Genomic DNA, 12,147 nt, shown 5'->3' on the forward strand with positions numbered 1-12,147 from the left:
GAAAGGTGATAAACCAATTCTACTCCTTTGAAAGCAAGTCAGTAAGGATGTGGATTGATCCTCCCCCTTTTCAGGACAATGACTAAGCTCTGAAAAACATGCTTCAGCCCTTGAGCTTCTTCCTCTCTTGCTGGCAGAGCAGTGCACTACGAGAGTGGTTCTGAACAAGGACGTCAGTGGTGGCTCAAGACGGGCACCGAGCTCGAGAGGCGGCTGCCGAGGTCACTCCTGCCAGCAGGAACCGTACGCGTGAAGCTGGGAGCTCGGGGGACGACAGCGTCAGCAGCTGACATGGGCACATCAGTCTGTGTACTCGGCAACGATAGAGAGAAGGACAGTGATGTCATCTGGTTTTCCCCCTGAAAAGTAAGAAAAATAGAACTGGATCAAACCACAGTGGCTCCATCTTGTAATCTGTGACATTTCCCCGTGGAAAGCTCTTTAAAAAAATAGGTTAAATATTCAAACACTGGTTTGTGTGGACACGAGAACCCTGCTTCCTCCGGCTCCTTTCCAAAATGCAACTGAAGCAGCAGTGACACTGAGCACAGCAAAGAAGCTCTCTCCTTTCAAGCTGCGAGATAACACACTAAAACAGGTACAAAACCTTGAACACTGCTGTTAGCCAGTAGAGCAGAAAGTCCATTTTCTAGCAGACTATTTATTTAATAAGTGCACAAAACCCCTGACATTGCTTTGTTACAAGCAAACTGCAATTTAAAAAAAAAAAGAGTATCTTCTCAGGAATTTCTACTGTAAATCAAACTCCTCCAGCACTGTATTACTGTGCATCTTTCTAAAAGCTACTTAACATTTTTAGCAGTCACTCCTCAAAGCCAGAGCAACACAAACCCTAGAGAAGCGGCGCAGGGAGGAGGTGTTTTGTTCTGCGGGAAGCCAGAGCAGCCCTTTGCACTCAGGAGACTGCAGTTTCAGTACGGGGTGACCGAGCTCTGCAGCAACACTGAGCCCAGGCTTTAAAGCTCCTGTCTGCACTTTAAGGGTCTTGCAGGAAATCCTGCCCTCCTGATGCAGAGATAATGAGAGCAGCTTTACAAGCACTATTATGTTTATTTATTTAAAAGAAAGAGAGGAGAAAAGTGTTTGACAGGACTCTGAGTTCCACCAGGTGTTAGTACCTTTCCAGCGCACAGGAACTAGAACCAGAGATCAGGACAGGGATGCTCATGGTACAAGGGACAGAAAAACCCCAGCAACCCCCAAAGAGCAGGCACAATCCTAACTACACAGCATCGGTAGAAGACCTTAAAAAAATTAAAAACCAAACAAAAAACCCAACCAAAAAAACCCCTACACACGCCCCTACCACCCATCCACCCGAATCCAAGGAACAAGTCAAATACAGCTTCCCTGAGCCTGAAGAACTTGTACCAGGATTCCTTGGGTAGGAGTGTACATATTAGATTAAAAATCAATTAAAAAATAGTTTTAAAAAAATCAGGGCGCTGCGTTCCCTGCATTCCCGCTGCTTCCCCACAGGAGGCTTCTGACAGCCAGGGCCAGGGCTGACCTGCGTCAGGAGCTGGGGTCCTTGCCAAACCCAGCGCGTGAGATCAGTGCTCCACTGCCAACCACATTTCCAAACGCTCTCTTTTCCTATCAGATTTTGGAACAGCAGAACTTTGCTTTGCTTAAGATTTCTCAGAGATAGCAAGAGTGGGAGGAGGAGAAAAAAAACCCAAACAACTACATCAATCTTACCTCTCACGTTCAATCCATTGTCACACGCGAACTGTGCAAACGGTGACATGTAAGTGGGGTCATAGGCCAGCTCGTGAGCCTGCTCAGCAATGCTCCGTGCAGTCTGCTGTATGCTCTCGTAGTTGGAGTTCTAAATCAAGCAGGAAAAAAGAAGTTCATTCGTACAAGAAAGTCAGCCGGTAGCAGTTTTGCTGACGCACGTCAGATTGAGAGATCCCCTACCACCACATCTCTCTGGTGAGGGCATGAGTTACCACCTGCTCTGCCAAGCGGGACCCTCACCATTGCTTAGGCTGTATTAATGTGCGTTAGAACTGCAAATCTTCACAGCCGAAATCCAGACCTCTATTCCCTACCAGCAGCTAACAGACTTGGTTTTGGAGGATTTGCAGAATTTGGAAGCTTATACTAATGCTCAACAACAGACTAAAGGTCTCACCTGAGGGGAGCTGGACATTGGATAGCTACAGCAGCAGCTCTCACTGAAGGAGCCCTCCCTCCCTCCCTCCCAAAGCAGGCTCTGTTGAAGTAACTGTGTTTCACCTGGAATAGGAAGTATTACTTCTCTGACCTTCTTACCCAAATCGACACAAGCACACTTGGAGAGAAGGGGAGCTTCAAAAGGTAGGCGAGAAAAAATTTACTGAGCGCACAAACTTTCCATGGACTGCATTTTAACTAACCCTTTGTTTTTCTCCTGTTTCAGTACCTCTGCTGCTTTACTCCAAGACTTTTTTTGCTCAAGCCAACATGACACCACAACCACTGCTCTTTTTGTCTCTATTTTAAAACACCTCGTCATTTGAAGTCTTCCCTGCAGTCTGGGGGGCACTCACAGAATTAACTCTTGGCCGAACCTCGCAGGGAATGTCTGTGCCTTTCCCAAACACACCAAGAGGTGGAGCTCAACTTTCTTCCACACAGGAATTCATTCACCTCCAGTGTCGGCCCGGGCTAACCTTGTGTCTGCACAGCGCAAGGCAGGTGGGAGCACAGCAGACACAGATATGAGCTGGCCCCAACAGCATCTGATCCAGCCTCACCGCTGTCATTGCCTTTGCTAACCAGCCTGAAGCCGCTGTGACAGCGCGGGCTGCAGCCTGACCACGTTTGCCATTTCACAGCACAGCCACACACGTCTCAATTTCAGACCTAAATATTGCGCCCAGAAGAGCAGAGAGTGACCATGGGGACTGCAGAGAGGGGGAGGCAGTAGAGGCTGCAAAGCCTCTCCCACCCATCCTGTCTGACACCACCTTTTGGTTATGGAGCTGCAGGAAAAGGGCAGGCAAAACTTGTTTAAAACCGCGCTGTAACCCTACACGTTAACCTTATTTGCATTTCATAACAACAAAATAGTTTCCTTAGGGAGGTTATACATATTGATACCTCCTAAGCATACTTTCCTTTCTGTAAGTAAATAGCCTTAAGTTAAATGTTCTCATCCAAACTGAAATGCTTTAATGTATTTTTACTCTTTAAAAAGAACATCTGTGATCGCTAACCTGGAAAAGTTGCCATGAAATTTTTTTACAAGAACATTAAAGACTTTCAAGCACACGCAACCCACAGACAGCCCATACCACTTCAGAATTACTGTTTTATAAGCCTTCAGAAAAGCTTCAAATTATTTTTAAGTATACAGCTCAACCCATGAAATAACACAGACGACAACGCTGTATTTTCATGTTTATAACCTGCAAGTACAGGTAAAATATGATGTGTGAGCAGTTGGCAAAGGGCAGTGCCTGCTACTGGGCAGCTCCCTCTTCCTCTTCTCCCTCCTGTCACCAGTCAGTGACACCGGTACCAGCTGCTGCTCGGGAAATCCGTGCCCAAGCTCTGGCTTCAGAATTCAGCCCGGATGCAGATGCAAGAGACAGCACTTTGCGGTCAGTGCCCCTTCTACTGTTCAGATGTGGTATTAACTGAAAAGTTTGTGGGGGGCTTTTCTATGTAAAATGCAAGGGTTACATGCATAAAAGTAACAGTAGTAACTACAAGGGATAACCGGTGCAAGAGATATGAGAGATTCAGAATACGCACACTTACTTTCAGCTTTTTTAACTCCTGCAGGATCATGTAGTCAGGCATGTTGTCAAACAGTCCATCCGTGGCAGTCAAAATAATGTCTCCAAGTTGGACATCAAAAGAAGTACTATCGGCAGCATCAGGGCTGTGAAGATGACAGGGATGTCAGAGAAAAGGACTCCAGCTTGCACTAAGGCACATCAACAGCGGTTGTCATTCACTACTGCTATGTGTGTGTTCTGCAAGAGAAAGAACTAACCACTAACCGTGGAGCTTTTGCACCAAGATGGCTTGTCAAGAAAGCTACAACAGAAGGAGCGTGATTGCAAACAGGTAATGTTCCAGCTATTACACCAAGGATTTGCATTTACAATTCCCAGATGAACAATCCTGCAAATTAAACTGCTTCACAAGTGGATCTCCATGGAAACCATTAAGCAGAATGGCAGTTCAGGGCTTCCTTCTCACTCATCTTAAATACGTGAGAGAGCTGCGCTTGAAAGGCCAATTCATAACAGGAACGGCCCAAACACTCCAGGACTGTGAATCACTTTCTAATGCAATGGGATATGAAACACGTCTGGAAATCGCTACCAGGAGACCACAGCCGGTTGGTCTACTTATTTCTAATATATTACACAATACCAAGAGGAGAAAATAGCTATTTTGGCCATGAATAATGCTGCAAGATCTGATTCTCAGAAGCAGCATAATGACAAACCCTTCATTTTTAAAGATTCTTTGGGGATCTTTAAAAGGGAGAAACCGCTGCCTCCCATGCCATTTGGCTATGCCAAAAAGTGGAAGAGCTGCTTTGCTCAACTGATTTGTAGCTTCAGGAAGGTTAACAGAGCTAAGAATGCCTGCCTATTCCCATATATAGCAAAATCCAACATTTAACTGGGACAACAAATAAAAAAAGCATTTAGACAACACGCACGAGTACTAATTAACGTCAAGAACAGCACAGAAACCAGCCACAAAGCTATAATCATGATTCAGACCCAAAGTGTGGGAGCTCATTTATCTTGCGCTTTCCTTATTACGTGATGACTCAGATTGCTTTGCTTTCCTGACTTCCACTGGACGTTATCAATTATCCTTGTGGGGTTTTTTTTGGTCTTCCCACGGATGACACAGAATCTCAGAAAAATTAAGATTTTTACAGCTCTGGAATTTCAAACAATCATTTTTAGTCTCACAAAGAGGTCAGATTATTTAATGGTTGTAATTTCAGAGTTCTGCACTTGCTTCCTCTCTGCAGTGACGTGACAGAGTAATACAGCCACACGCAAGAACGGTCAGGAGCTTCAATAACTTTACCACCATCTTCAAAAAGATCTGTTTTGGCATTAAAGGTTATAACCCCTACTGCCTTAATAATTAAGGCCTTGCATCAAAACCCCCAGCTGCCCATTGCATTCCCTCTATACTATGGTGACTCTTTGGAGGCCCCTGTATCATCCTTCTGTATTCAGAAGTGGCTTACCACTTTAATGAGTGTATAACCATTGGTTTAAGAACTGCATTATAATACATATTTGAAGCTAGGAATCTGGGGGGAGGGTGCTGTTTTTCTTTTTATAATTTTATTTTATTTTACTGGTGAGACTTCACAAAGTCAGAGGATGGATCAGCCTGACATTCCTAGGGGAAGACACAAGTACAAGTCTGCCTTTGAGATGACTCATTTCTGCGAACAGATTGTCCTTGCCTAATACTCTCATTTCCCAGCTTGGTGTTCTGCCAAACAGGGTTTTTTATTTTTTTCCTCTCGTTTTGGTCAAATACAATATGCTGCTGGAAACACAGCTATTCGGAAACACAAGTTACAGTCACATGTCCCTCTGCTCTGTTCTTCAAGTACTCGCTACCGCACTGCCAAGAGATCTAAATGAGCGTACTCCAAACCCGTCTGGAGAGAGTGCAGATGGGACTGGGAACCAAAGCCACTGATAGGACAAGCAGCTCTTGCAGGATGACCGGCGCGTACACCAGCCACAGTCTTGTTACAGCATCTTTACTGAGTAACTTCCTTCTGCGGATCAGAACATGCCCAGTGCACACCACAGACTACGGGAATACGCCGTCATGAAGGAATAATAATTAGCCAAATCAATTCAACGTACAAAATTAAGAAATGTTCACATTACCTAAAGACGGGGTGGGTATAAGACCCTTTGATTGGATACATGCTTAAATCCCACGTGCCACGCTGCACTATACAAAGAGCACTGTAGCAGCAAAACTGCAACCTTTTGGGAGCTGATCACATAAACAGATTAAAAAATTTAAGACCCTCTCCCACCTCACCTGTCACTTAAGACAACTCCCTCTGCTTCTGGTGGAGCTATTGAGAGTTGGAACGGAGTGTTGAAGTAATGCTGTTGCTCATCAGATCGATGTACTACTTCTCCTCCTCTGACCACCAAAAATCCAGAGTCTCCCAAGTTGGCTGTATGTAAACGATGACTTGTTCTGTCCAGAACTACTATACACGCTGTACTGCTTCCTGCAAACAGAAACCAGGAACTGGAGTCAGCCTCGCAGAAACTGCTTATTCTTTCACTGATTTCATTCATAGTCCAATTATTCAAATATCAGAAGCAGTGGAAATACTCGATAATGCCAAAATTAATACACACTAAACATAGCAAAATGCTAGAAATCTTTGCAACACAAACTATGATTTTTCTACAGAACTTACTTTTCCTGCTTTGATTTTGGTAAGCACATTATGCTGACAAACACCTGTTTTGTTCCGCTTTATTTAGAGTTTTCCATCCCAACGTACGTCAGCACATTCTGCTATAGGACTGGATTTACAGAAGTCACATAAAATACTGAAATTCCGAAATCATTGAGATAATAGAATTCTAGTAGCATCCGTACAATGCTAGGTGCTCTCCACACAGTTTCACTCATCAGCTGTAAACAAACCATGCCAATAAATACTTAATTGCCAGCAGTTCTTAGGTATTATTCCACTACTCTTGTCAGAACATTAAAATGCTTTTCTTTGTAGTATGGCTCTGTAAAGCTATCTTCACGTTTAAAAAAAATAATCCTGTCACGTCTTCAGGATAAACTTCACAAGTTTAAAGGAAACACGTTTCAGAGACAAATGCTATTCCAGATTAAAGACAGAAGGGAAGCATATCCACTTGTCAGCCATGCTCAGAACTATCCCAGCCATGCTTGAGGGCACCAAGGAATTCTTGATTCATTCTCTAGGAAGGAGCCACCAACTGTGCTTGGTTGCAAGCCACAAAAATAACCGTATTGCAAAGACACCCATGCACAAACTAAGTCCTTCATAGCAAACAGCAATCACAAACAGCGTAGAACATCCACCAAAAGAACTTTCATTCCTCAAGATGGTGAAATACAGCTAAAGCATTTCTTCCTGACTTCTGCCTCTAACATAATTCCCCGTATCAGTGCCTGGTGAATAAAAGTCTTCATCTTCTATCCTAACGTTCCTCTAGCAGGAGTTTCCAAGCCCAGCCCCACGTTGGACACACCACAAGCTTGCGATGAGCTAAGCTTACAACCAGGCTCGCTAGTGCTGAACTCCAGCTGGCTCGAGGCATCACCTATTCCAGATGTTTCCTTTACTAAGGCAGGGAGTTCCCTGCAATACACTTGGACTTCATTTGTTCCTTAGTGAACATATAGGACCTTCTCCGCTCTTACTGAATGGTAAGCCAAAGCAGTATCTTCGGAAAAATTCAGATTTTATATGTGACAGCGTTCAAAATTGTTCTGCAATGCAAGAATGGTGTTTAAATAAATGGCACGGTTCTTTCTCACTTCAGTGTTATTTTAAGATACTTGCTAAATTCCATTCTGTTGAACCAAGTATCAAGACTTAGAGTACAACAGCAAGGAAAAGTTATTGACTAATGAACTCTCCTTAACAAAGTCCTCTCCCTTCACTTTATTTTAAATAAACTCTAAATGTTCATTGCTGTGACGATTCCAGGGTTTTATTTCTGCTTCTAAAAATACTGTTCTCAGTTAAAGGAGAAACACGAAGGCTCATTAGTTTCAAATTCTAACTCTATTAGCAGAGCGTAACTAGGAGGCCATGTGTGGAATGCAGATCTTGTGACTCAGCATATGCTGCTTTTCTGAATTCGAAAGGTCAAGCCAAGCAGGGCTGCCTCCGTCTACAAAGCCGTTGTGAGTGCTCTCACCAGTGGCCCACTTCGTAGACCACTTACACCTACATCTGCTTTGCACAAATAAGCACTACTAAACACAAAATCCTAACATAATTACCAACCACTGCTATTTTAGTGATACTTAAGGTCACTTCTGAGGATTGAACCTATTCTTTAGGCATATAATGTGAGAACATCTGTTCTGAAGCTCAGCAGCCAAGTTAAATATAGCTTACACAGCACTCTTCTGGCACAGAAGTTTAAGGTCAGGTGAGAAGCATGCCTGTCACGCAGGGTAACTCTCTCTTGGTGCATAAGAGGTCACATGCCCTTTAGAAAAGTATTCTGTTTTCAAGGTTGTCAGCTGAGGCCAAACGTTGCCTCTCTATCTGCTCACCATTCCCAAGGCAGCTGGATGCCCTGCCTAAAATCAAGCTTGACACAGAAAATGCTAAGCATCTACTTTAGTTTGCTTTCCAAAAAATCCATAATGAATCCCCCTCAAAGAATTATAAAAATAATATAGGGTACCAGTGACTGTATGATATCAACTAAGCCAACCAATTAGGTTGAAAGTTCACTGGACATAAAAGGCAAGAGGAGCAGGAAGGCAAGGAATGAGCAGAACTGCATTCAGTTGTCATCAGAAAATATTTTTGCTTGCATAGCTTCAGCAAAAAGCCATAACCAATCATTAAAGGTTTTCAGTGGAGAACAGTTATTTATACAAACGTAACAGAGGGAATGAGCGCACAGGCCATGGCGTATTCTACTGCTGAACTCGTTTTGCAAACTCTCCGCAAGCAGTGGTGGATTACAACCCTTCACACACACCAGCAGTTTGCCTTTTACATATACACATGTGCATATATGCACACACACACACACACACACACACACATATATATTCCCTGCACTACTGAATGACTGAAGAACAGTTTTTAAACATACAAGAGAAAATAAGGGTGCTACCAAGACACATTTTTGCATCTTTTGGTTAATTAAAGGAAGAAAACCACCTTCAAATTTGTTGAAGCTGACAACAGATTTAAGCACCCTTGACTAAGTACATGTCTAGGTAACACAGGACACAGATCAGATTTACATATTCATGCTCTCTTACCAAGCAAAGGTACTTTGTTCTGCAGCAGCTCACAATAACCTGCGGTGAGAATCCCAACAGGATTACTTGGTACAAACCGTCCTTCTTTTACTAAACGTTCACATGTTCGCATTAGAGTCCCTGAGAACTGAGAAGGGTCGACCCCATAGTCTCTCCAGCCACCTACACCATCTGCTACCCCTAGAAGAAAACAGAAAACAGGAGTTACATGAACAGAAATTGTTACCAAAACTAGGTTTTTTATTTTTGACATCACTTCTGGTATTCAGTAACTAAAACGTAGAACATAGCCCCTGCTTGGGAAACATTTTTGATTAAGAAAACAAAAAAATCTGAGCATTTATAAGATAAATTCTGACATCAGCTCCTAGACAAATCTCTTAAATATAATCTGAATTGCTAAAGAGAAGGTAAAAATGTAAAGCTGAGAACTCTGTGGAGGCTGAATTCACTGGAGAACAACTAATGGGGAATCTAGGGGGAAGGAGGAGGATTCAGTCACACTAACCTTTGGTTAGCCGATTCAAAAGGAACAGTTTTTAGTAGTTTATGAAGGTTAAAATTTTTAGAACAGAAATTATTAAGAAACTCTCCTTCACTATTCAGTGACCTAAAGTTTTTTCTCAAGCCACTTGCTCATATGAAGGATAATGTTCTCTATTTGGGAATATCAATTTCTGTAGAAACTAAACTTCCCTTTTAGAAATGTGTTCAGATAACCACGTAACCAACACAACGCTGGTACCTATCCCTTCCACGGATAGTTTGTAGCTTACAGCTTCAGCCAAGCAACAGAATGAAAACTGACTACGATCCAGTCAATTTTCATTCACTTATTCCTCAACTGGCCTTAATGATAGAAGTAAAATACTGTCTGAAGGTATTCCTTAGGAAATAAAAATATTTCTACTTGGAAATTCTCCCAAACATCTTTTTGATCCTTAGCATGTAAGGAACTAACCAGTTCAAGCACAGGTTTCCCTAACATCATAAAGTTAAAATAATATGTTCATCATTAAAGCACGACAAGCTGATTTCAGAGCTCATATTGCACTGATTGCGTGTGAAAATTGGACTGAGAAGGTAAAACAAAGTCTGCCTCATCTACAAATGCCCTTCCCATGGGACACCATCTGAAACTGAGACGGAAGGTTTAGAGCCGACCTTGGCATGAACTATAATCTGACAGGAGGTTATAGCCAGATTCTGAACAGCCTATCAACATTAATCAGATTTCTCCCAAAAATAGTGCACAACCTTTTAGACACCTGCTTTGTCTGTTTACGTTCTTAGAAGAACACTATAGGAAGGCAGATCCCTGTGTTCAACTCTGCAGAGCAGACCCTGGGAAGCAGCTGATGCAAAAGCAATCCCGGCACACTCAGAATTGCCTTTTCTGGTTTCTTCAGGAACAAACTAATCCTCTCTTTACAAGTCCCACAACTTCAGGTTAATACTGGATTCACCCTTTGCTTTCTGCTGCCATGCGGACAAGTCTAGAATAAGAGATTTTTAAGAAAAAGCTCTAGATCTAGAACTTGAAATAGAAACTAAGTTCGGGTGACGATGCTTGCTTTACATGAAGTTACCAGATGTGTGGCTTTTTCCCCTTTAACATGAACACAATCCAGCTGCACTTTTGATAGCTGAATGCAGCATTGCTCCACTGACAACAGGGTTAATGCAATGAAAAGATGATGTTTGATAAACAGTGTCCAAAGCTTTTGGCCCCCAAGGTGGTTACAAAATAAGCTCATCAGAAGTTATGGAGTTCCCTCAAGCAATCAGTAAACCATTTCTGCATTAGTTTTCTTGGAAAATATTTAGACAGAAACACTACACCGTTAGCATACAGCACAAGAAAGCCATCATAGCATCACCTGATAACGTTAATTATCAAAACTTATTTCAATTCTTAAAGCAAAATTAAGAGTATGCCACCTGATTTTCTTTGCTCCCTCCTTACTCCAGCCAGGAAATGTGAATCCATAACCATGGCAGCACACTTCATACTCTATCTCAAGCCACGAAATGGCTTTGTCTGCCCTTCCTGCCTGCTTTTTGCAAGCTATAAACAGCTTTAAGTACACTCTGCCAGTGCCTTCCAAAACAATCATCCCCTCCACTGTCCACAAGGAGCTCCTCTGCTGTTGCTTTGTCCCATACCTCAGAGCAGTGATGCTTTGTTTACAGAACCATGGAGATCGCTGTGAGTTCCCTTATTGGCACTGGCACAGGAGCAACTGGGACCATTGCAGTCGTGAGCGGGCCCTGGGGTACCCTCTGGCTGTAACACCTCCACGTCTCATCAGCTCGCTAACCCACGTACCACCACTGATATCTGCTTCTTGGCCTTGCCCAAAATGGACAATGTGGGCTTTATCTGCTAAAGTCTGGGGGGTTCCCCTCCCCCCTTTTTAACTGTATCTCTTAAAGATGATAGGTCAGTTTGTTTAATTTAAGCTAAATGACCTTGTTGGCTCCCACAGCATGGTCCATGAGCGCTGCCAGGCCAGTGAAATGCTTCCTCCTGCTCTGGCCCAGAGCCAGAAATTGCTGCTGCCACCCAGATCAATGGCAGTACAGGGGCAAAGCTCATTCAATAAGCCCCACACCACACACTGCCACCTACAAAACATCCACCCTTAGTGGTTTTTGCCTTAAAAGAAGATTCTCACATTCCAAAGATCTTCAGCCACCTTGTTCTACTTTCAGCATGGTTTTAAAATAAACACAGTATCTTCACATTCAGCATTCTCAACAAACTAAACAGTTTTACGGGAAAGGAATATCTGACTTTAAAACAGACTGCATAAACTGCTACTGAAATAGATTAAATGTAAAAGAGAAGAAACATCAAGGAAACTTTGTGCTGTTTGACATACAGCAAAAAAGGAAAAAACCTATTTGCAAGATATTTCTCCAGAAGTAGCAAGAACCGAAAAATCAACTCAAAAATGGACTAATTTTTATGTAACAGCATGTTTTTCCTCTGCCACCAAAGGAAAATTCAAAGATAACACTACTTGCAGTATTACTGGCAAGGAATAATGCCAAGCTCTACTCATTTATCTTGTTCTCATCTAAGGCAAAAATAACCCTGAG

At 42.8% G+C, this 12,147-nt stretch overlaps 1 protein-coding gene across 1 annotated transcript; it reads right to left on the reverse strand.

Annotated features, from left to right (window-relative positions):
- Positions 1 to 273: 273 nt before the first annotated feature.
- On the reverse strand, positions 274 to 9,222 carry PPTC7 (PTC7 protein phosphatase homolog (S. cerevisiae); the record flags this gene model as incomplete). The annotated part of the gene is made up of 5 exons (XM_010183771.1): positions 274 to 359; positions 1,723 to 1,852; positions 3,775 to 3,898; positions 6,067 to 6,265; positions 9,043 to 9,222. Coding segments are annotated over 5 exons (692 nt in total), but the record flags the coding sequence as incomplete, so codon positions are not given.
- Between the last annotated feature and the right edge of the window lie 2,925 nt (positions 9,223 to 12,147).

This window comes from Mesitornis unicolor, unplaced genomic scaffold (genome assembly GCF_000695765.1).
Source record: "Mesitornis unicolor isolate BGI_N332 unplaced genomic scaffold, ASM69576v1 scaffold24654, whole genome shotgun sequence".
Classification (NCBI taxonomy): domain Eukaryota; kingdom Metazoa; phylum Chordata; class Aves; order Mesitornithiformes; family Mesitornithidae; genus Mesitornis; species Mesitornis unicolor.